This window comes from Chiloscyllium plagiosum, chromosome 13 (genome assembly GCF_004010195.1).
Source record: "Chiloscyllium plagiosum isolate BGI_BamShark_2017 chromosome 13, ASM401019v2, whole genome shotgun sequence".
NCBI lineage: Eukaryota > Metazoa > Chordata > Chondrichthyes > Orectolobiformes > Hemiscylliidae > Chiloscyllium > Chiloscyllium plagiosum.
Genome location: NC_057722.1, coordinates 39,421,666 through 39,447,811, shown reverse-complemented (window position 1 = coordinate 39,447,811; position 26,146 = coordinate 39,421,666). Strand labels below are relative to the sequence as shown.

At 38.9% G+C, this 26,146-nt stretch overlaps 1 protein-coding gene across 2 annotated transcripts in view; it reads right to left on the bottom strand.

The window, feature by feature from the left end:
- Positions 1–5,005: 5,005 nt before the first annotated feature.
- The window catches only part of LOC122555938 (mitofusin-1-like), a 70,297-nt gene continuing 49,156 nt past the window's right edge, over positions 5,006–26,146 (bottom strand). For both annotated transcript variants that reach the window (XM_043702232.1, XM_043702233.1), the window contains exons 14-18: positions 18,030–18,259; positions 16,918–17,073; positions 14,596–14,792; positions 12,574–12,708; positions 5,006–7,960 (exon numbers count right to left, since the gene is read on the bottom strand). In XM_043702232.1, the coding sequence (XP_043558167.1) occupies positions 7,864–7,960; positions 12,574–12,708; positions 14,596–14,792; positions 16,918–17,073; positions 18,030–18,259 (815 nt within the window). In that variant the 3' untranslated portion in view covers positions 5,006–7,863. The remainder of the gene's footprint in view (positions 7,961–12,573; positions 12,709–14,595; positions 14,793–16,917; positions 17,074–18,029; positions 18,260–26,146) is intronic.

Here is a 26,146-nt window from a genome sequence, read left to right as displayed (position 1 = left end):
AGGCATTCCACAAATTTCTTTTCCTGGGATCTGCTACCAACCTGTACGTCTCAGTCCACCTGCTTATTGAAGTCCCCCACAATTACTGTAATTAAAAATGTTATTTAAGAAAGGTACTATCTCCCCTGACTTACTTTCTGCCCATCATCCTGACTATATTGCTCAGAGGCCTGTACACAACATCCAAGTGTTTTCTTACCCCCTGTTTGCAGTTTCTAAACTCTCTCCATACAGATTCTATGCCATCTAACTTGACATCGCTTCTTGCTATTGATTTAGTTTCATTTCTAAATAATAAGGTGACTGTCCACCTGCCTGTCCTTTCGATAGGATGTGTATCATTGGATATTTAGTTTTCAGCCCCAATCCCTTGCAGCTATTCTGAATGCACACATTTTACATGCCAATTTCAATCTGCGCTACATACTCATTTACCTTGTTTCATGTACTGCATCCATTTAAGTACAACATTCTCAGTCATGTGCTGACTGTCCTGCTTCTTATAACTGATTCCTTATCTGCTGAACCTGAAATTAGACTCCTGATTCTTTCCATACTCTGCCTCATTACTTGTTCTGGAAACTTTAAACTCATTAGAGGGGGAGGGCTCAGCAGAGGTTATTGAAGTCCTTGGGATCTCAATTTACCTTACCCGAATACATCATACATTAAAAGGTACAATGCCTTAATGCTGTCCTGTTATCACATTATTAACAAGGCAACTCCTGCCCCTACACTCTTGTGGTTTCTTGGCACAATATGATATTCACACATTCTGTTCCTTTTTTTTTAAAATGATAACAATCAAACACCATAATTAACCATCAATCCTACTGCCTCTTTTACCTTTCATTTTCAAATTTTCCATGCAACTGAACCCACTCCCTTACTATTTAGTTTAAAGCTCTATCTGAACACTAGTTATGTAGTTTCCCCTGAATGGTAGTCCCAGCATGACTTAGGTGGAGCCCATCCCATTGGAATATCTCGCTCCTTCCCCAGAACTGATGCCAATGTTCAATGTTCAGTTATTCCCACACCAATTTGATTTTTAATCTTGCCATGTGTGCTAATTAGCTTGAGATTAAGGTAGTAATTCAGAGATACTTTTTGGTTCTGCTTTTTAATTTAGCTGTGCCTATTCCCTCAGCAGAACACTTTCCTCTTTCTACCTATATCTTTGATACCTACATGAACTATAACAATTGGTTCTTTTCGCTCCAACTCCACGTTCCTCTGAAGACTAGATGAGAGATCCTGAACCCAGGCGCCTTACAGGCAACGCAGCCTTCAGGACTCTTGATTTGGCCGGTCTTTATTCCCCTGACTATACTATCCCCAATTACAATCACATTTCTCTTTTCTCCTGCCTTTTGAATGAGTCCTTGTCCTATAGTGTTCTGATCTATTTGCTCATCCTCCCTACAGCCCTGGTTTAGTCCACATTGGGAACAAGAATCTCAAACCCATTAAACAAGCTCAAGTGAGAAAGCTTCTTCAGCTCTACCTTCTGGATCTCTCTACCTGCCTCGCTTTAGTTGCATCTTCTTGCCCCGACGGCTAACCAAATCGGGGTAGTTAATCTAAGCGGCTCGACTGCGTCCTGAAACATGACATTCAGGTAACTCTTCCCCCTCCTTAATGTGTCGCACTGTTCAAAGCTCAGACTCCAGCTCATCAACTGAGTCAGAATTCCTCAAGCAACCAACAGTTGCTCCATATGTGGTCACTATGAATCACAACTGGGTCCACCAGTTCCTACATCATGCAGGTACAACATATTTCCTGGCTTGGCATCTCTATTCTTAGTTCTTAATTTTTTAAAACAAAAATCCTACTTCTTTTTCTCCCATTTGTAATCTGAGTATTTCTCTTATTTCCCTTCAATCTGAAAGTTACCCCTATATTAGTGAAATTAGGAATGCTTACCAGCCAATTTTCCTGTGATATCACTGTTTTGTGCTGGGCCTTTGACCATGGTCTTCAATTTATCCTGTTATTAAAAAAGCCTTATCAACCATGAGCCAAAAGAAAAGGAGGCAAAAGGCACCTCTTCCTCTCTGCACCAAATTCTCCGAACGATATATTCACTCAGGCTGCCTCAAAATCCAGGTGTGATCTCTCCTTCCTGACAATGCGAGTCATTTCCACAAGTGAGAAAATATAGAACAAGAGGATCATAGTTTAAAAATAATGAGGCACTAATTTGAAACAAAGATGAAGAAACTTGGAATTCCTTTCCTCAAAAGGCAGTGAATGCAGAATCTTTAAATGTTTTTAAAGCAGAGATAGATACATTATCTATAATAATCTTTCATCCACTTGATAATGCAGGAATGTCAAATGGAGGTTAATATCAGATTCTCCATTTTATTGAAGGGCTGAGTCACCTACTCTTGTTCCTTGTTTGTATGTTTTCTGCCCTAGATGTCTGTAAGCTCCACCCATACAAATTCCACTTCACCAGAACTGACTGCCTTTCTCACTATTGTATTAATGTCTCTGTCAATAGCAATGCTACCCCACTTCCTTTTCCTTTTTGTCTGCACTTCCTAAAAACCAAATGCTGCTGCATATTCAGTTCCCATCCCTGGTCACCCTGCAGCATGTCTCTTTAACCCCAAGTATTGATATCTATTTGTAAGACTAATTCATTCACTTTATTGCAAATGTTCGACGCAAAGTCTTAAGTCTCATATCAACTATTCACATTAGTTTGTACTATGGCGTGAATTCTTCACCAATTACTCTTATCTTTGATTATCTCTTTTGGGTTTTGTCCTTGTTTTCCTTTCAACTGTCTCCCTGTATTGGTTCCTATCCACCTGCCACTTTAGTTCAAACTTTCCCCAAATGCACTAGCAAAGTCTCCCTCGTACATACAGTTTCGGTCCTGCTCAGGAGCAACCCGTTCCAACTTGTACTCATTTCATCTCCCCCAGAACTGTTCCAATTCCTCAGGAATCTGAAACACTTCCCCTCGCACCATCTCTCAGCCATGTATTCATCTGATATATATACTATTTCTACGCTGATTTGCAACGTGGTACTGGTAGCAATTCTGAGATCACAACTTTTGAAGATCTACATTTCAACTTGCTTCTGAACTCCCTATATTCTGCATTTAGGACCTCATATTTTTATTTCTTACATATGTCACTAATACCGAAGTGCACTTCAATCATTGGCTGTTCACCCTCCCACTCCAGAATGTCCTGCAGTTACTCCAAGAAATCCTTGACCTGGCACCTGGAAGGCAACCTACCATCCCGGAGTCTCATTTGTGGTCTCAAAAACGTCTCTATTCCCCTTACAATTGAATCCCCAATTCCTATAACCTCCCTACATTTATTCTACCCCTCAGGTGCAGCAGAAGCAACTGTGGTGCTACTTTTCTGAGACCATCGCACCATCCACTCCATAGTATCCAAAACAGAAGATTTGTTTTTCAGGGGAATAGTCACAGAAGTCTCCTGCACTGACTGCCTTCCTCTACTCTGCATGGTGGTCACCCACCACATTCCATTTGTTGACTATTTACCGGAGGTGAGACCACATTATTGAATCTGCTGACCACTGTAACCTCTGAATTGTGGATGTTCCACAAGTCAGTCTAGCAACTCCACTCCAAAACATGGTTAGCTAACTCTACAATTGAGTCAGAGCTGTATGGCAAGGAAACAGACCCTTTCATCCCACCTGTGCACGTCAACCAGACATCCCAATCTGACCTAACCCCATTTGCTAGTATTTGGCCAATATCCCTCTAAACCCATCTATTCATGTACCCATTCAGCTTTGCAGGTACTTGCGATTGATAGCAGCACTGTAGTAGCATAGCAGTGATGATGAACTCCACTGAGTTTTTTTGGGCTGGTGACAAATCTACTTTGTTCAGACATTTTTCAAAACTACAAAAGAGAATATGTTACTACCAGTCTTCCCATTTAATTTTCCTCGAGGAAAATTAAGGGCTTTCACTGAAATGTTAAACCAAAGCAAAGCAGCAAATAGATTATCAGATCACATGCACACACATATACCATGTCATCAGTATACCATGGACAATCTAGTTAAACTGTACTGAACAAACTGATGGAAATAGTCAAATTTAGTTTGTAATTTTGTACTGTTTGCTTTTAATACCATGCATGCTTTCCAAGACCCCTCTGCTGTGAAGTTGTGTTTGTGCAGACTGAACACTTCAGGCATTGCCATTTGCACTTCATAATAAATTAAAGAAAATGCTATTATCAGAATTTAAAATTCATCTGTAAAGTATTCTAATCTCAACCTGGGTTAAATTTTTATCTGCAGAGAATGTTTCATTACGTCAGGGATGGGCAGAATCCTTCCATACGAAGCTGTTTTTAGTTGACACAATTTAACATTCTGTTCCAATCTGCTTTTGATACTGAAGTCCTATTCAAATCTAAGCAAAATAACCCTATCAGTTTAATCTCGGTGATTCCCCTTGATGTTTGAAAATAGTCGTATTGGTAGTGGTGGTGGGTGGAGAGGGGTAATAAAATTGGGGGATAAAAGTCTAAATAAAGGACAAGCCATTTATGATCGAGATGAAGAGGAACTTATTCAGAGGGTCATGAATCTTTGGAATATTTTACCTCAGAAGACTGTGGAAGCTTAGTTATTAGTATCCATGAATTATTCATTCTCATGTGTGGCACACCAATTTCAGACTTTACACAAATTTGGAGGATTTTCTATAATCTTATGCAATGTCCACCATAAATACACAAATGACACCAAGCCTATCATCTAACATTTCCAGAAAGGCATGACTATCCCATTCTTAGCTTCGCATGCCTTCCAAATAATATTTTCTCCACCAACCCAGCAAGAATAATTTGCAATTATTATGTGTCTGGTTTCCTGGAAGCAGTCCTTCATTTGAAACTCCTTGGAATCGAAACATACCAGAATCTTCAATTATACTTGCGAAGAGGGTTACAATTCCTGCCTCTGATAACAAATTGAGACAACGTAGCTCAAATAATTTATTTGTACATTTAAATTGTACAGTTGTTTAAATATACATGCTGAAAGATCATCAACTTGGCTAATCCTTCACAAATGGATAAATCTAGTAACAGGGAACGCAGACAAGAAATTCAGGAAAACAGTCCAAAGAGTAGAAAATTTCATTTAAGATCAAATCCAGCTATGTACAACATGCGTTCATCAATGTCTGTCTAGTAAGCATCTTCCCATCTCTCTTCCATTTAATATAAATCAATGTGAAACCCTTTAAATGCAAATAATCTTGGTTAATTATTTTGCAAAGGCAGGACATACTGTGTAAATATTTCACACTGCTAAAATGGAAAATTTAAGGTTTAATTTATAAATTAAAAAGGATAGAATTTTCAAAATATTTCATGGAAATTCATGGTATAAAAATCCACTTACATCGTTTCTTTGTGCTTAGGTTGGAGTAACCTCAATGGAAATTACTGGTGCAACTCGGTTTAATCAATGAGTTGTTTGCTGATCAGGACATCTCTCAAAGTAGCTGGTCTATATTTTAGTGATTACTTTTAGAAACAAAAGTAGTCTTTTGAATACATTTTAAATATGTGCAGGTAAACCTCAAAAATATTATGGATCCATTCAACAAAAAAAAACTGACTACTAAATTTAAATATCTGGAATCAATAACTCACTGTAGTTATTGCCTTAAATTTTATTCTTTAGTCTGTCCAGTAAACTGGTCTGATACCATGCCAGTTCTGCAACAAGCAACCAACATTTATGATTCACATTTATGCCGACTGTGATGTATTAAGCAAGTCTAAAGAACTGAACTTTTAAAGGACATTTCTAAATTATTTAAACTGTCTCAAAAATATTGTTTCTGTTAATCTATGGGCAATGTTGCAATTTGACTTGTAATCTGAAGTGGCAAAGCTGTACATGTGAAATTTAGACTCCAGTATTATGCTCTTGTTCAGCTTTAACTGAACATCATCAAAAGTTTCAATGAAGCGTTCTTAATGAGAATGATACGTGAGTCTGTATGTGGACTTCATGAAAACAGTTTGCAAATGCACTCAAAGTTGTTTCCAGTACTTGATTAAATTTTCTTTTGATCTCACTTACAAATTATATTAACATATTTACAATATTAGGAAAAGGCATTTGCAGCGTCTTGGGAATCCCTCAAATAATAATATTCTGGTTTCCATGCTGTCAAAACCAACTATACAGGATTTACTTTAATCTTATTGCTTTGCTTCCTTTATGTCCTTGCCCTATGTAATAATGACCAGTCATTACGTACAAGATTAATTGTATGAAGTCCCATTCATACAAATTGTACTTGCAGGAAAGAGAAACATGAAACTTTTTATTTTGTACTGATTAAAGAAGGCAAATTTTCAAATGTCACAACAATTTATAGTGCGGGAGAGAAATGGTAACTGACAAGTACGTCACATATATCTACTTAATTCATAGGAGGTCCAAGGCTCAAATGTTTTTGTTTGCAGAGAATTGTCTCTGCACAATACATCTCACTTCTATCAAGTGTTAATAAGCCACCTTATGAGCTTGAATGATTACTTAAAATTGATTCTGCAGCAGTTAATGTACTCTGGATCGTTCACCAGTCGATATTTTGGATTTTGAAAGTGCGGTTGGTTGACCATGGTCTGTACTCTGCCAGCATGCTACTTCTGTGTTCATAATTGTTTGAGCACTGCCTACCTGTGCTTCCAAAACAAACTGTCTATTAAATCTCATCCTGTGATTGGGCAGCACTTGCTGAACAAACCAGAATGTATTAGCAGCTACAGTAATAACCAATTTAAAGTAAACAGTTTAGCTTGCAATGTGGCTCAATTGCATTTGATAGCAGTAAAACCCATTCATGTGCAGGAACTCACTCAATGCAACCAAAAGCCTATACAGTTTTAGAATTTTACAGGAGCTTGGGAAGCCCATTGCTCTTTCATGGGTTTGCCACCCTTAATCAGAGTCAACTTGCCAACCAATAAGCAATCTTTTCTCTTGCAGGATAATTGTTGCGTCTATTTGAAATTTGGCATTCTTGCAGTTGTCATAACTACAAATATAAAGCTTTGCTAACACTTCTCAGCAACATCTTTTTCCATGTATCAAAAATGTTTATATTAACCCAGTTATCTCAAGTGCTAATTTTGGCAGAAGGGAAAGCTTGCAAAATCATGATAAAACAAATACATGTAAATTTGCATAAGTGAGAATTTAAGGGTTCACATAGGTCAAATCTTTGTGACTAAAGGTTCCTGTGTTTTGATTAGGTTGTATATCCGCAATGGTAGATGCCTCTACAGCTTACCAACATGTTAACAATGTGTTTAGATAATGAACATGAAATGTACATTTTATCATACGATACTGTGTTAAGTAACAATATTTATTTTATTCCCTTTCTAGGTACACAGCAAATAGTTAATTACCTGTTCTTTTAAATGATCCACGTTAAGAAATTAATTTTCAACTGAAACAATTGTCAGATTCACAATCTGATATCAAACAATGCTCATCAATTACACTCCCTGGTATTTATCACAATGGCATTTACATCCTCTGCTAAATTATGATGCTGAATGTTTAAATTTTCTCACCATATTAAACACATCTATCAAGACATGGATAATCCCAGTCATCAATACCTTATTTTTAAGTAGGTGAATTTAAATGAATAGTGTGCGTCCTAATCTATATCTGGTAAGATTTCTGGAGGATTGAAAAAAGAATCCTGGAAAAATATTATTGTACATAGAGGGACTGGAAGTTTGTATTTTCCACACAGCACTGTGACAACATTAGTGACAATCCCCATCAGTGACGTTATGTGACTCATTTAGATTTTAAGTTTAGCAAATTTTCACTGGTTGGCTGCAGGTACTGCTTTGTAAATATGTCCAGTTCATTTTCCAGCCACGTTGCTTTGTTTCTGCAAACAAAAAAGTTAAATTAAAAACTCTCTCATTTAGATATGAATTAATTTTATGACACTATTTACTGGCTCCATCTTAAAACAAATAAAAATACAAATTGCCTACAATGTGAAATTACTAAAATAAACAAGTGCCTTTACTGTAAAAATATTTGTGCATTACAGGAATACTGCTATGCAAAATTAGAGATATTTGACCAAGATTTTAGTAATTTGTCCTAAGAGGTAGCCTTTCAGGTGCATTTTAAAGGAGGAAAGAGATGGAAAGAAGAAATTTAGGGAGAGAATTCCAGATCTTAGGGACCTAGAGAGGGGAAATATATAAAAGAGACCTAAGGGATCCTAACCCTAACCCTAACCTAGACATTATAACCATAATCTCAACATTTTTATGTATTAGTGATTTTTGAGAAGATTTGTAGCTCAGGTTGATGATAAGATCTTAGCAGATAAGGTCAAGCACCTCTGCCAGACCATCAGATTATGATTAAATTACATTAAATTAAAATTAATATTAATTCACTATCAACATCTAGCTGCCCATGCCTCAAAAATGTGATACTGTGGGTTTGCACATATAAAATCAAGATATTGTGTTTGACTTGTAAGGCTGAAAACACACTTCAGGTATACAGAAATTCCAGAAAATCGCTCTGGATTCTGTGTGTTCAGATTTTTCAGGAATTTATACAACTAGTTTATGTATTGGCCCAGGCCTTAGTGCATAGCCCTTATAAGAACCATGTATGCTTGATAAATGCAATTGAATATTATTTGCAATTTGAGAGATTCAGAGAAAGGGGATTTGTGAATTGCTTTCAGCAATTCTAATATTAAATGCCTTTGAATTCAGTATGCCAGTCTAAAATTATCATGCTAAGAATCATATTCCTTACTTCTATAAATTAATGGAAAAAGTGTTTCAGGGATTTGAATCTCCATCAGGACATTCATGATTCTGAAAAGTCCATAAAGTTTACATGACCAGTGATTTGGACAAAGTGTTTTGCAACTCCAAGACAGATTAGGGTTTCATGTTTGCATTTTTCAGAGGCATGAAATGGATGCTTGAGAGGGAGGTTCAAGCACTGCCAACAGGGACTGTTTAACAGCAGTTACCGAACAGATTATTTACTTCCCCAAAATAAATGTCCCAAGCTTCTTACGAGGTATTTGAATTATTATAAGTTTAATCAAAAGTATTGCAATGACAACATTTCATTGCAGGTGATACCTTTTTACTTGAGAATCAGAATACAAATAAGTCGTCTTGCCACTGGTTTTGATGAAATTCAACACTGACAAAACTCAGGCTATATTTATTATTCATCAGATCACCAACATACATTCTTGTCAGTACTATCAGGCAGTGTCAAAGTTTAAGGAATTGCCTTTGAATACCTAGCAAATTTGAGGGGTTGTTAATGGGTTTTCTTAGGTCCTGTTTCTGGTGTGAACTATCTTACCTATAATAGAGATTTCAGTAAATGTACTAAGTTCCAGTGTCATGTTCTCACAATGGGATTTTGTCCAACTGCAGGTGGCAGCAATTGTGATTATTGATTTTGTTTTGTAAAAGCCTTTGGTAGATGCTACAACTTTTAAATACTTTTTTTTGATGCAGTAGGAAACTCGCTGGAACATTGATAGCAGCTCATCCATGGCTTACAGTAAGTCCAGAGAGTAAATCAATTTTTTTTTTTAAAAAGAGGGCTGATACAGCCAAAAGTAGCTAAGGATTTTAATAATGGGCCTGTCGAGAGGAAGAGGATATCAGAACAGAACTTGAAGTGTCAAAGAAACTTCAAACAGACATCACTGTGATTTCGTATGACTACAAACCATTGCAAATACATCCCAGACTGTATACACATTTTATATATTTCCACAAATCCCGAGAGATTTTTTAAAAAGCTTTTAATTTTTTGGACTCATCTTCTGCAGGTAGTTCTTCTATAACAATGTAGTTACGTTGCAGCCAAACCTCACTTAATAGAAAATGGCTTAATAGAAAAAAAGGGGGGCCTATGGGAAACATGGGGTTAGGGACAGAGCAGCAAAAAATATCACTCACGATTGCTCAAAATTCACCCAAAATTCTAATACAGCACAGCCTGAATGAAGGTTGAAATCATACTTATTATCAAAACAAAAGTAAATTTAATACAGTACATTTTTAAAAATGTCAGAACCTGCTCTCGGTACACTATCTCTGTCAGCAGCTGACATTGGTGCACGTGCAGAACGGCAGGAAGACTGATATTGCACATATGTACAATGGCACAGAGACTGTGGCGCTGACAGTGCACATGCGGAGAACAGCACATAAACATTGATAAAAATCACACAACACCAGGTTATAGTCCAACACCAGCTTTCGGAGCGACGCTCCTTCATTAGGTGATAGTGGAGGGCTCGATCGTAACACAGAATTTATAGCAAAAATTTGCAAAAATCTCCAAATCATAAACATTGATGCACTGCAGAATGGCAAGAAGACCGGCGCAGAACAGCACAGAAATTTCAGATCGCACGTCAGCGCATGTGCAGAATGAAGCACACAACAGATGCCTGCTGGAATCGCACTAATGCCAACGGAGGTAAGCTTTCTCCAAAATAGTGTTCCCTAATTCTTCAGTGACGTTATAGCCAAATCACACTGCCAAAATGCATGTTATCCCAGAACTACCTGTATTTAGACTGTGTCTGTGTGTTGCATTAGCATTTCTTCTCAAGCACAGTAATTAGTTAACTCTTTGTTAATTTAGGAAAGCCTGATTGAATTGGATCTTTTTAAAACATGAATTCATTTGGGTCTGGGAGAATGATAGCCACAAGAGATGGGATATGTTTAAAATTAATCTTGTTGCAACCAACCAAAGGGAATCAGTTCATCGGTCCACATCAGGAAGCTTAACAGTTTGGGACATGCCATCTGAAACTGAAATGAATTGGGAAACTTTGCCCTGGGTCAGATCCTAACACAGATTGCCAACAGAAATGGTTCAACAGAAAGAAACAATCAATAGACAATACAGGAGAGTATGACAGCAGAATGCACACCTAAAAACAAGATGTCAACCTTGCAAAGCTGCAACACAGGGCTACTTGTATGCCAAACCACGAAAGCAGCAGACAAGGGAAGGAGCTAAGCAATCCCATAACCAATATAAACTTCTGCAATCCTATCATATCCCACTGTAAATTGATATGACAAAGGCTTTAGGCCCTGCCAATATTCTGGTAATAGTACGGTAGACATGTGCTTGAGAACTAGTCACAATCCTAAACTATTCCAGTACAGCACAGATACTGCCATCTAACTTATACAGTAGAAACTTGATTATCCGAACGAGATGGGTGGGCAGTATTTTGTTCGGATAATCGATTATTTGGAAAATCGATTAAATGCCTTTCCTCTGGGGCTCGGAATTTTAAAGTCTGCTCTCCATTCAGGAGATTACCAGCAGCACACAGCGCGAGCCCCCGCCCGCCCCCGCACAACCCACTGCACCCCCAGGTCCAACACTGCCCCCGCCCGCCCACCAACCCAGTCCAACACTCCCCCCCCCGTCCTCCAACACTGTCCAACACCGCCGCCTGCTCCCCAACCTGGTCCAACTTCCACAAAGTGCGGGAGCCCCCACTTCCAACACAGTCCCCCCGCACCCACTCTCCGGGACAGCCAGACTGTACACAACGATAAGACTGCTGCTACTGCAGCTGCCTTTGTGGGATAAGTCTCCAAATAGCGCATGGACACAGCCACAGCCACACACACAAATTTTTACAGCAAATTTATGACAGGTTCCGCATTTGCCCTACACAAGACAATGTTGGAGAGATTATTCCTGGAAAGCGGGGGGGGAAAGAGGTTACAGTACACCCCTCCAAGTAGGCAGCTCACCACCATCTTCTCAAGGTCAACAAAGAACAACAAATGCTGGCCTCACCAACAATATCCATATCCAGGAATAAATAAAAGAAAACTGATTTTCAATGTGTTTCTCAGACATTTACCCCAACAACAATCACTGAAGAAGTGCAGATACTTCACTGGATATTCATCTATTATTCTTCCTAAATTTCTAGATATTAAAAGAAATCTCAGATTGATTAAATTTAAAGAAAAAATATATTTACAATACAAAAGAACTGTTAATGAAATGTACATTTATATAATGACATAGAACCTTATCCCAATTTTGGTTATGGAAGAAGAAAGAAAAGCAGCAAGTGTAGGGGAGAAGATATTATTTGCAATATAGTTCAGGCACATGCAGCAGATGACAAATGCGGCAGTCATTACATTTTCATGTGTGTGTGAACTATGGGATTTTCACCACAAAGCGTGTTAAGCTAGCGTTTGTCACATATGCTTGCACTTTCATATTAATTAGGATCAACCAATTGTTAACTGTGATTTATTACAGGCTTTAGTAGGCTAATCCTGTATTTTCTGGATCAGATAAGCTTTTAAGCAAAGCAGAAAGGTTATAATAATTTATGCTAAAAATTGGATAAAATTAGAGATAATGGAATAAACTTGCTTGACAATAAAATCAGTTCAGAAATTAAGTAGTACAAGGGAAGTATGAAAAATATTTTACCTCAGCAGCTTTGATCGGTTTTGCGTAGATTCTAAGAGTTCAATCTTTTTGTTAAGGCTGGATATTGCTTCTTCTAAGTTTTTCTCAGTAACATCTACCTGCTGGCATAGTCGAGCAAAGGTACTGGACAGTTCCCTTCAGGAAAATGCAAAGGAGAAAAGGTCAAGTGTTATGATCCCAGCTGATGCTAACAAGTCAGATTCCAGAGTGAAACCTAGCTTGGGAAGGACAGAAGTTTAATTTTCCTTTTGTTTACTGTGAGATCAGTCTCTGGCATATTCTTGTGGAAATATTCAATGTCCTTTGAACAAAATAAAACAAATTATTATACATAATACGAAGATGAACCATATTTTGCTCGACAAGAAAAACTAGAAGGATTCATTTCTTTTATCCCAACAATATACTTACATACATTCAAATGTTGGTGAAGATTTGAATGAACATGTAGGCCACACCAGATAAGGATGTCAGATTTCTTCCCCTCAAGGAATTAGCACAGCTGATGGGTTTGCATAGTTACCATTTTCAATTCCAGATTCTATTAATTCAATGTAAACTCCACCCAGTTGCCATGGTGATGTTTGAACTAGTGTCCCTAGCATTCCAGCCCGTGACTTCTGGATTACTCATCCAGTCAGAACATCAATGCATCCCTGTTTCTCCTTTAGTTTGGCATGTCTAATACATCATATCACTAAACTTCCAATTATTATTTTGTAGGTCCCCAAGAAATCTCAAATTACTTGCTAGGAGCCAGTACAGAAACTGTAGCTGTTGTTCATGTGCCTTAGCAACCAGTGAAGAGCTGCAGTGATGATGGCCAAGAAACAGAAACATTATTCCCTTTTGCTACACAGCTTAAGAGAGGACTCTAGTATGAGGCCTCTGGTTTGCGAGAGGCTATTTATTTGCATTGCAACACCACAGAGAGCACTTCCAGCACATGTGCAGCTGCAGTGTCAACATGTGAATGTATAAAGTGAGAGATATTTTTAAATGCAACTCTGCTTTGTTATTGAAATATGCATTGTTTAGTCAGTTTGTCCCTTTACAATTAAGACAGGCCTTATTTTGGATGGACCTTTATTTATGATGCAGAGTTTTACTTCAGGAAAAGCTTACAAATTATGCATTAAAGCAATACTGTTTCTCTTGTAGTCAATACAAGATGCCTGAGTGACAGGTAGATATTTAACCCCAGCAATTCATTAACAACTTAAAAGCATAAGATATTCTTAAAATGTTCAAGAAAAAAAATCAGGAACGCCTGTCCTGAAATCACAAACCTGGTATTATGAGTCTCATTATATATCAAGTGAACTCAGCTGTGAACAAACTGAAAAAGACAAACATCACATCTTGACTGTATCACTATATTTTGGTTTTTTTTTGGACAGAGTACATTTGTAAACACATCAGGTCACTTGGAATTTCTCAGCAATCTTGAAGTGCCACATAACATGAATTTGGGGTGGCCCCTATTTAGCTTGTCATTATTTTACTATATTTCCTTTTACTTACTGAAACAAATTCAAGCGGTCCAAGGTAAATCATGAAAGAACATCAAATAACTAAGCATGAAAATCTGAGAACTAAGAAAAAAGCTGCTTTAAGAGGCATACTTAATCCATTTAGCAAATCGTACATTCACTGAAATCAAGATGAAATAGAGCATTCATTTACAAACAAAATTAAAAATAACATCTACCCATTATTAGTTTAGGGGATAATTAGAATTTGCCTCAAGACCACATCTTCAAAAAAAAGGTGTTCCCTATGTTTTTAATCTGAAATTACAACACAAATCCCAGTATTTACTGAAACGTTTAGATTTTGAAAATGACTCAAGTAAATGGTCATACAAAGCTAATTAGACAGGTACAGACAAGCTGTCCATTGAGCCTATTGTAGTTTTGTTTTCATTCATGATCACCAACACTTTAAAACACCAGCAGCTAAGTAATCTTTTGGCAAATTCCAGCCTGAAAGCAATGTAAGGCAAAAGCAAAAGATACTTACTGATTTACTTGATGGCTACAATTTGCACTTGTAAAACTAACAACCATCTGTAATTTCTCTGTAGCATAGTCCACAAACTGATGCTTGAAAGCTCTCTCCTTTGCTTTTGTTGTCCATGTTAAACGCTCATACATGTACAATATACTGTACAGACTTAGAGCAATAGCTATAAGCCTCCAACCCACAGCTCTGAAAATCTATAGCAAGAACCATGAGAAAACATTAATTTAAAATAACAGTATTAAATAAAAACTACTGTAAATCTGGTAAGGTGCTCCTGCACCCAGAAATGAGGGACTGACTTGAATTTTGTCTGCTACATAGAGTAAAAGTTTGGGGTAAATCCTGTGCATTGTCTTTCTCATAACTTTTCATTAAATATTTCTGATTTTTGAAGTAGTCTCATCAAGGGCAACAACTATTAGCAACATCTTTCTGCACTGTTACAGTATAAATGGATAAATTGAGATATAACTGTTAACTCAATAGTTGCTACCAAATGTTGCAAAATGTAAACAGACAGAGATTGTGTTCGTCACAAATAAATACTAATTGAGGGGAAAAGTGTCAGGCCCATCTTGAGCTGAAACTTTTTTTTTCCCAGTCCTAATCTTGTTATATCCCCTGTAGGAGTTCTGTAAGGGCAAATTGTATCAATGGCAAAATGAAGCCAAAATGACTATTCCCACATCTTTGGAATGCAACTTGAAACATTCTGTGGCTTTGTTGGTAAATACAAATGCTCAAGGTACCAGCTCTCAATTTTCTTGAAGTTAATATGGGTGTGATGGACAATTTTATGAAGAAAGGTTAAACAAGAGGGACCTATACTTATTAGACTTTAGCAGAAAGAGAAATGCTCTGATTGAAGTTCACAAAAGCTTCTGTGGGGCTTGCCAGATACATGCTGAGAGTATTGTGATACTGTAAACTTCAGAATTTTAATAGCTGTTCATTGATCACAAGAATCAGCAATAACTCTTTATGGCATAATCTGTTAAGGGACAAGGACAAACTGTTATACAGGAATTGAAAGCAATTATATGTGCTTGGGAAAAGAAGGAGCCAAAGCTACGTAAACACAACTGTTTTAAGACTCTGTTGGTTGGAATTTTGGTAAATTCCATCATTAATCAGGTAATAGCCAAGTAGAGTTGTTAGGCTTAACTTGCTTACTTGAGGGGTCTTATTTTTGGTTGTGCTATGCAATAAAGTTTAAATGGGAGAAAGTGAGGGCTGCAGATGCTGGAGATCAGAGCTGAAAATGTGTTGCTGGAAAAGCGCAGCAGGTCAGGCAGCATCCAAGGAACAGGAGAATCGACGTTTCGGGCATAAGCCTGAATTTCCTGAAGAAGGGCTTATGCCCGAAACGTCGATTCTCCTGTTCCTTGGATGCTGCCTGACCTGCTGCGCTTTTCCAGCAATACATTTTCAGCAATAAAGTTTAAATGTCTGTTTCAGGATTCGATTGTGAGATTTCTTAATAAGTAGTCAGATCAAAAAGTACCTTGTGTGGGGGGGGGGGGGGGGGGGGGGGGGGTCGAGGACTGGGAACACAGTTTGAAAATGAGGAGTCTCCCATTTAAGACAAAAACGAAGAGAAATTTCTCTAAGAGGGTTGCTGGTCTTTTGAATTCTCTTCTACAGAAAGCAGTGACTATATTCAAGGCTGAGTTAGATCAACAAGGCACTCACGAGTTATTGGAGAGTGGACGTGAGGGGTTTGATTAGATTACTTACAGTGTGGAAACAGGCCCTTTGGCCCAACAAGTCCACACCGACCCGCCGAAGCGCACCCACCCAGACCCATTCCCCGACATTTACCCTTGCACCTAACACTACGGGCAATTTAGCATGGCCAATTCACCTAACCCGCACATTTCTGGACTGTGGGAGGAAACCGGAGCACCCGAAGGAAACCCACGCAAACACGGGTAGAATGTGCAAACTCCACACAGTCAGTCGCCTGAGGTCTCTGGCGCTATGAGGCAGCAGTGCTAACCACTGTGCCACCCACATGTAGTCAGTTAAGGGGAGTTATGGCTACAATCAGATCGGCTATGCTGCAGCAGTTTGGAGAAGTTGAATTGCCTACTTCTGCTAATATTTCTGATAATTTTATAAAGAAACAATCAAATTGCAAAGTTAAGATATAAAAAACAGAGCTTGTGCAAATAATTTGGAATAATTACTAGTGCAGATACTGTCGAATGATACAGCACAAAAGGAAGCCAATAGGCCATCGCACCTGTGTCCATAATAAAAGACTGTTCTAATCTGTGATATTAGCTCAATTTTAGGAATATTCAAGAAACTACTTACCACTCCTCCAATAATGACAACGCCCACTGAAGTCCTAGATGTCAGAGAAGCTAATCCAGTGACTAGAGAGAGCATGAGTTCTTCCTGTGCCATGTTTTCTTGGGCAAGTGCAGGTGCATTCGTCACTGGTGGTGTTGTAGATAAAGGCCGAGGGATCTATAGTACAAGATTGCACAAGATGTAAATTTGCATTGTACATTATGTGTAAAAATGAGTAAATACAGGAGTGTTGTAGACTATTTAGCTCCAAATGAAACATTCTGAACAGGAGATGAAGTGTTAATGTTAGCACTATCAGCATTACAGGATGAATCTCTGAAAGTTGGCCTTACAAGATTGTTAAGGAGGTTAGGAAAGAGACTTAACTAGTAGATAATCCAGAAGTGCACCCACTACCCCCATTCCAAACTATAGCATAAATACTGTCCTCCACACTTCACTTCAGCTCTGAAGAGGAGTCATTTAGACTCGAAACATTAGCTTGCTCTCTCTCCATGAATGCTGTCTGACCCGCTGTGATCTCCAGCATTTGTTGTTTCCAGTAGAATTTTGTTTTGTTCACTCTCAAGTATCTGATCAGTAAATTAATGAACTTTTTTGTTTCAGCCAATCACATTTGATTTCCTACAGCTGCGTTATTCCTTCTGCTGGGACATCTTTGAGAAATGACAAGTTACTAGACGTGCATTAAATACAACACTTACAATTTGTTGGATAAGTGTTGCCTTGATTTCAGCTGTTTAGTTACATTTAGAACTGAAATACAAAGACCTAAATCAACAGGATTGTAAATTACTAATGGCCAATTAGTTGTGCAAAGATGCATACTTGAATATGTTTGCCTGAATTGTAGTTGGTTCACAGCCAAGAGAAGAAGAAAAAAAATCGACATACAGAGGAAAATGGAAATAAAACTAAATATACTGATCATGTATCCTCCAAAACTATTTTCTATGGCTTCTGAATGCAACAGTGTATTCATTAGGATGTCTTCTGAAAATAACTTATTTAAAATTACTCCTGTCACTTTTACAAAATTAAACCTTTGAATCACCAGCTGAAAAGTTATCAAAGAGTATTACATTTATAACATAAACCACAGTTCAGTGTACCTGAAAAGTTGGGTCACTAAGTCCCAGTAGAGCTCTACGGGCGGCCTTGGGTCCTAGGAAACGATTGACCAGTGAAGTCCAACCAAGGGAAAAATGGAATTCCACATTTTCTTGGAAATCTGCACATATTTTGTCACAATTCAGGTCATAGCTGAGGTCAAATTTATGGTATGGGAGCAGTGCATTGACTTGATTCTGAACATTTAGTGGAAGCAAAGGCTTGAGGTTCCCTGGAAAAGATATAGAATCTGATCAAGTGTCTGTGCCTAAATTAAGTAATAATTTTAAACAGAAATAGCTTCTCAGTATGAGGTGCACTAGGCGTGTTAATGTTGTCCCTCTTTGATCTATAAACTATAAATTTTGTTTGTACCATAGCATTAAAAATTTAAAAATAACTATTTTTAGGTTTGATGTTTATGCTTCCAAAAAAGTTTAAAAACGTTTTCCATAATTCTGAACAGGAGAGATTATCAAGACAATTTTAGTCGACCCAGATTGCTCAGCTTCTTTCCGCAATGTTTCAGAACACCAACTGTATGTTTACATTTCCTCAAATTCTTATAATCTGTCAAGTTACTTTTCAACCCTCAAGCTCAATCAGCATGTACATCAGCACTGTATTCCCTGATTTAAAAAAACCCAAAAGAACTGCATATGCTGGAAGTCAGAAACAAAAACAAAATTTGATCGAAAAGCTCAGCAGGTCTAACAGCCTCTGTGGAGAGAAATGTTTTGGGTTAGAACAAATGTATGCCCTGACGCTAATTTCAATTTAGGCATGCTTTCTCTGGTCCTTCCACCCAGGAACCAAAAAAAAACCACATTCTTTTAACACACTTCATATTTTCAGATTTGTCTTTCTCTTCTTCCATCGGAAGAACTAAATTTAAGACACAAGTAAATACAATTTTACACTAAAGTAAATATGCGATATACTTTCACAAAAGCAAATCAAGTTTGTTATGGAATACTCTTCACTTGCTTGGATGGCTGTTCCAACATCACTCAAGAAGCTCAACACCATTTAGGACAAAGCAGTCTACTTGCTAGCCCTTCATCCAATAGCCTAAATATTCAATAGCATAACATAGTTAGAGTGAATAATATCTACAGGATACACTTAGCATCAGAGGTCTGGATGGAGTAGAATTTGTACGAAGCGTCCAGAAGAGTTTTCTGGAGCAGTATGTCAATAGTCTGATGAGGCAATGGGCCATTTTGGATCTGGTGCTGGGGAACGAGCCAGGACAAGTGGTAGAAGTTGTGGTTGGGGATTCTTTTGGGAACGGTGACCACAATTCTGTAAGTTTTAGAATGCTCGTAGATAAAGAAGAGAGTGGTCCTAAGGGAAGAGTACTAAAGTGGACCAAGGCCAATTATATCACTGGGAAATATGGATTGGACACAGCTATTTGAAGAGAAGTCCACATTTGAGATGTGGGAGGCTTTCAAAGATAGGTTAACGGTAGTGCATGATAGGCAGTCCCGTTGAAGGCAAAGGACAGGAAGGGCAAGATTCATGAACCGTGGATGAGAGGAGAAATTGTGCGACTAGCCAAGAGGAAAAAGGAAGCGTACATAAGGTCTAGGCAGCTAAGATCAGAACGGGCTCTGGAGGAATATCGGAAGAGTAGGACAAGTCTTAAACAAGGAATCAAGCGGGCTAAAAGGGGTCATGAGATAGCTTTAGCGAGCAGAATTAAGGAAAATCCCAAAGCATTTCATTCTTATATAAGAAGCAAACGGGTAACTAGAGAAAGGATTGGTCCACTAAAAGATAATGAAGGAAGGCTGTGTGCCGATCCTGAGAGAATGGGTGAGATTCTAAATGATTACTTTGCATCAGTGTTCACTGAGGAGAGGAACATGATTAATGTTGAGATTAGAGAGAGAAGTTTGATTAGTCTGAATCACTTTGGCATAAGTAGGGAAGATGGGTATGTGTATGGATTGATCTGCCCGATGATGTGGTGGAGGCTGGTACAATTGCAGGTGCTGGCAGGTGGGACTAGGTTGGGTTGGGATATCTGTTCGGCATGGACGGGTTGGACCAAAGCGTCTGTTTTCATGCTGTACATCTCTATGACTCTATGTGTTGGGTATGCTAGAGGTTATTAAGGTGGACAAATTCCCAGGACCGGATGGGATCTATCCCAGATTGCTGATGGAGGCGAGAGAGGAAATAGCTGGGGGCCCTGACAGATGTCTTTGGTTGGGTATGCTAGAGGTTATTAAGGTGGACAAATTCCCAGGACCGGATGGGATCTATCCCAGATTGCTGATGGAGGCGAGAGAGGAAATAGCTGGGGCCCTGACAGATGTCTTTGTGGCATCCTTAAATACAGGTGAGGTGCTGGAGGACTGGAGGTTGCTCATGTTGTCCCTCTGTACAAGAAGGGTTGTAGGGATATTCCGGTAACTACAGACCAGTGAGCCTGACGTCAGAGGTGGGGGAAGTTGCTGGAGAGGTTACTGAGAGATGGGATCTATTCATATTTAGAAAAGAATGAGCTTATCAGCGATAGGCAACATGGTTTTGTGCGGGGGAGATCGTGCCTTACCAACTTAGTAGAGTTCTTTGAGGAAGTGATCAAGTTGTTAGATGAAGGAAGGGCTGTTGATGTCATATACGTGGACTTTAGTAAGGCGTTTGATAAGGCTCCCCATTGTAGACTAGTGGAGAAAGTGAAGTCACATGGTGTGCAGGGTGTTCTAGCTAGGTGGATAAAGAACTGGATGAGCAACAGGAGACAGAGAGTAGTAATTGAAGGGAGTTTCTCGAAATGGAGAAAGGTGACCAGTGGTGTTCCACAGGGGTCAGTATTGAGGTCACTGTAGTTTGTAATATACATTAATGATCTAGAAGAGGCCACTGTTGGTATGATCAGCAAGTTTGCAGATGATCCAAAGATTGGTGGAGTAGCAGAAAGCATAAGGGACTGTCAGAGAATACATGAGGATATAGATAGACTGGAGAGTTGGGTGGAAAAGTGGCAGATGGCTTTCAATCCAGACAAATGTGAGGTGATGCATTTAGGCAAGTCCAATTCTAGAGCGAATTATACAATGAATGGAAGAGACTTGGGAAAAGTTGATGGGCAGAGAGATCTGGGAGTGCAGGTCCATTGTACCCTGAAGGTTGCTACATAGGTGGATAGAGTGGTCAAGAAGGCATATAGAATGCTTGCCTTCATTGGACGGGATTTTGAGTATAGGAGCTGGCAAGTCATGTTAAAATGTACAAGACATTGGTTTGGCTGCATTTAGAATACTATGTACAGTTCTGGTCGCCACATTACCAAAAAGGATGTGGACACTTTGGAGAGGGTACAGAGGAGGTTTACGAGGATGTTGCCTGGTATGGAAGGTGCTAGCTATGAAGAAAGGTTGAGTAGGTTAGATTTATTTTCACAGGAAAAAACAGGAGATTGAGGGGGAACCTGAGTGAGGTTTACAAAATCATGAATGGTATAGACAGGGTGGATAGAGACAAGCTTTTTCCCAGGATGAAGGATTCAATAACGAGAGGTCATGCTTTCAAGGTGAGAGATGGAAAGTTTAAGGGGGACACACGCGGCAAGTACTTCACACAGAGGGTGGTGGGCGTTTGGAACACGTTGCCAGCAGTGATAGTAGAGGCAGGCACGGTAGATTCATTTAAGATGTGTCTGGACAGATGCATGAGTAGGTGGGGAGCAGAAGGATGCAAATGCTTAGGAATTGACAGACAGATTTAGACAATACATTTGGATCGGCTCAGGCTTGGAGGGCCGAAGGGCCTGTTCCTGGGCTGTAAATTTTCTTTGTTCTCTTGTACTTTGGCAGGATCTCTGACTCTCAGAACCATAATGTAAAATCAAAGATTTTTCTGGTTGTACATATTTTTATGTAACAATTATCGATGGTACCAAAATAGGAGATAGAGCAAATAGAGGAACAAATCAAATCAGACCCAGGTTGGATTGAATCGTTATGTAACATCCAACAGATGGCTGATATTATCCAATGTGAAGCATAATAATAAGGGAACAAGGTAGGGAGCATGTAATATATGTTGTGGTTCTGTTCGCTGAGCTGGGAATGTGTTGCTGCAGATGTTTCGTCCCCTGTCTAGGTGACATCCTCAGTGCTTGGGAGCCTCCTGTGAAGCACTTCTGTGATGTTTCCTCCAGCATTTATAGTGATTTGTATCTGCCGCTTCCGGTTGTCAGTTTCAGCTGTCCGCTGCAGTGACCGGTATATTGGGTCCAGGTCGATGGGCTTATTGATTGAATCTGTGGATGAGTGCCATGCCTCTAGGAATTCCATGGCTGTTCTCTGTTTGGCTTATCCTATAATAGTAGCGTTGTCCCAGTTGAACTCATGTTGTTTGTCATCTGTGTGTGTAGCTACTAAAGATAGCTAGTCATGTCGTTTCATGGCTAGTTGGTGTTCATGGATGCGGATCGTTAGCTGTCTTCCTGTTTGTCCTATGTAGTGTTTTGTGCAGTCCTTGCATGGGATTTTGTACACTTCGTTGGTTTTGTTCATGTTGGGTATCGGGTCCTTCGTCCTGGTGAGTTGTTGCCTGAGAGTGGCTGTTGGTTTGTGTGCTGTTATGAGTCCTAGTGGTCGCAGTAGTCTGGCTGTCAGTTCAGAAATGTTTTTGATGTATGGTAGTGTGGCTAGTCCTTTGGGTTGTGGCATGTCCTCATTCCGTTGTCTTTCCCTTAGGCATCTGTTGATGAAACTGCGGGGGTATCTGTTTTTGGCAAATACATTGTGTAAGTGTTCTTCTTCCTCTTTTTGCAGTTCTGGTGTACTGCAGTGTGCTGTGGCCCTTTTGAACAGTGGCTTGATGCAACTTCTTTTGTGTGTGTTGGGGTGGTTGCTTTCGTAGTTTAGGACTTGATCGGTGTGTGTGGCTTTCCTGTATACCTTTGTGGTGAATTCTCCATTCGGTGTTCTCCGTACCATCACGTCTAGGAATGGGAGTTGGTTGTCCTTTTCTTCCTCTCTAGTGAATCAGATTCCTGTGAGTGTGGCGTTGATGATCCGGTGTGTGTTCTCTATTTCTGTGTTTTTAATGATTACAAAGGTATCATCTACATATCTGACACCAGGACGAAGGACCCGATACCCAACATGAGCAAAACCAATGTAGTGTACAAAATCCCTTGCAAGGACTGCACAAAACACTACATAGAACAAACAGGAAGACAGCTAACGATCCGCATCCATGAACACCAACTAGCCATGAAACGACATGACCAGCTATCTTTAGTAGCTACACACGCAGATGACAAGCAATGCGAGTTCGACTGGGACAACACTACTATTATAGGACAAGCCAAACAGAGAACAGCCAGGGAATTCCTAGAGGCATGGCACTCATCCACAGATTCAATCAATAAGCACATCGACCTGGACCCAATATACCGGCCACTGCAGCGGACAGCTGGAACTGACAACCGGAAGCGGCAGATACAAATCACTATAAATGCCGGAGGAAACATCACAGAAGCGCTTCACAGGAGGCTCCCAAGCACTGAGGATGTCACCTAGACAGGGGACGAAACATCTGCAACACAAATTCCCAGCTCGGCGAACAGAACCACAACAACGGGCACCCGAGCTACAAATCTTCTCCCAAACTCTGAGCATGTAATGTATGTTAACTAGGAAAGAGAACCAAGGGTTACAAGAGCTATTGTGCAAAATGGTAGTGTCCCTACCCGAGTCGGGAGGCCTGGGTACTCTGAACAGGCTGATTAGAAAATATTTAAAAAGGGCTACAGCTGATCAACGCTGGTCCTTAGAGGCAATCCAAGAAGGTCCTTTTTGGTGCAAATACAATTAAACAAAGTTGCTGCAATATTCAAACCACTTTAGGAGACCAGACAGTAATCAGGAGGGGGATCATCAGAGAAAGGATTGGGAAGAGACTAAGTGGAGTCTGATGACTGCCTTTTGCATTCCAGTGGTGTAAGGACAACATCCTGTGGGACTTCACTGTTTGTCACATTGATTAAGTTTCAAGATACAAACACTGACTACTTTTGATACATCCTGGGTAAAGGTGAGAAGGTCCAACAAATATATACAAATTCTTTCTTTAAACAGTTTTTTTTGCCTATTTTTTCTCATCACTTTAGAACAAAATCAGACTCGAAAGGGTATATTTAACTTGTATCTAATCAGTACATTTTAAAAAATTTTAAGATGTAGACATTTCTAATAAGGACACAATTTATTGATAAATTTTCAATGGTGATTGCAGAATGTCTACGGCGGTCAGTATGGTGAGCTATTAGTGGTGCTTTCCAGAGTTGAATCTAGCATTAAGGATTTGAGTTGTGACTTGGAAGGAAACTTAGAAGAAATGCTGTTTATATGCATATGGTGCCTTTGTCTTTCTAGCTGAGTGTGGTCATTGGTTTGAGAGGTGCTGCCAAAGTAGAGGGGAAAGATTTTAAAAGGACCCAAGGTGGTGTGAGTATGGTACGAGCTACGAAGTGGAGGAGGCGGGTATAATTACAACATTTAAAAGACTTCTGGATAAGTTTATGAAGCATTTAGAGGGATATGGGCCAAATATTGGCAAATGGGACTAGGTCAGACTGGGATGTCTGGTCAGCATAAATGGATTAGACTGAAGGGTCTGTTTCTGTGCTATGGTCTTAGGGGATTGCTGCAGTGTATCCTATAGTAAGCATCCACTCTAAACTAAGCTATTAGATATTTAGACTAACAGGTGAAGGACTAATCAAGTAGACTGCTTTCTCTTGAATAATGTTAAGTTTCTAGAGTGTTTTTAGAACACTCACCCAAGCAAGTCATGAGTATTCCATTAAACACTTGACCTGAGTGCTACAGTTGGTGTCAGAGAGTTCAAAGATAAGCTATGCTCAATGAAATGTCTCATTATGATTATGTCAAAAGTTAAATCAGATGTTTCTAAATAATATGCATAAATGTAAGCAAGAATCTCCAACTTTAAAAACATTAACAATGTTTCATTCGTCCCAAAATATGTTCACCTTTCCCCTCTCCCTATTTATTTTCTTCACAAAACTGCAATTGCTAGAAATCTTGAATTCAAGTGTGTCAAAATCAAATCACCAGGCATATGAACTTATTTACCTGAACGTGCATTTCAGTTTTGTGAGCAAAAACACCAATGCAACTGATAACCCAAGATACAGTACAAATACTTAAATTTAATAACAGAACATTTTATAAATGGCAAGTTTATTTTGTCTATGTCCATTTGGTATTACAAGGATTCAATGCCGGATAGCTCGGATTTTGCAGCAACAATGCCATTATTATCGAGGAAAACTGTAATATCCTTCAGTGGTGATTATATGGGTAGGTAGATATAGAACTCAAAATGTTACTGTCTGAATTGCCCTGCTCCTCTTCAAACTTTGCTACACAAGCTGTCCAAGAAACCTGTCATTTAAACACGTGAAGGACAAAAAGTTGTGGGACATACCTGCTACCCACTATGTATGCAATCATAAATTAGGGCTTTTCCATTTAAGTGTAAAACTGCATTCTTAGTAACATGAAAAATTATTTTCTGCTACATACCTTTTCTAATGTTAAAAATGATTTTTAAGTGCATTTTTAAAATATTTTAATTATTGTAAATGAAGAAAGGTTTTACTTTATCTCTTTTACCATATCTTATCTTTCAAAGCCATATTTCTTTTTCTCTCTAATCTGTTTTCTGTACATAATTCAAAGATGGAATTAAACATCATTATATACATTTCCTTTTAATTCTGTGCATCTCCATAAGGATATTTTATCATGATTGCCTCAGGAGTCACATCACTGCTTTCCTGGCTCACGAAGTGCCAGCTCCCCAGTAGAGGGTGCTGCACTGTTGTGATTAATAACCATAAACTGCAAAGTAAATGACAGAGAAATTCCATGTGGAAACAATGGAGTAATAAGTAATGAGACCACTCATTTGTTGTGTACTGCGAGATTCTGGCTGTTGTCTACCACTTCGGTAGTATTACCTAATGGCAAAAGACCATTCCAAAATTTGATTTGCTTTACAGATCTTAACTTTGTAAGAAAAGCTTTTAATGTGTCTGGAAGGGTTTTATTAAATCTGGATT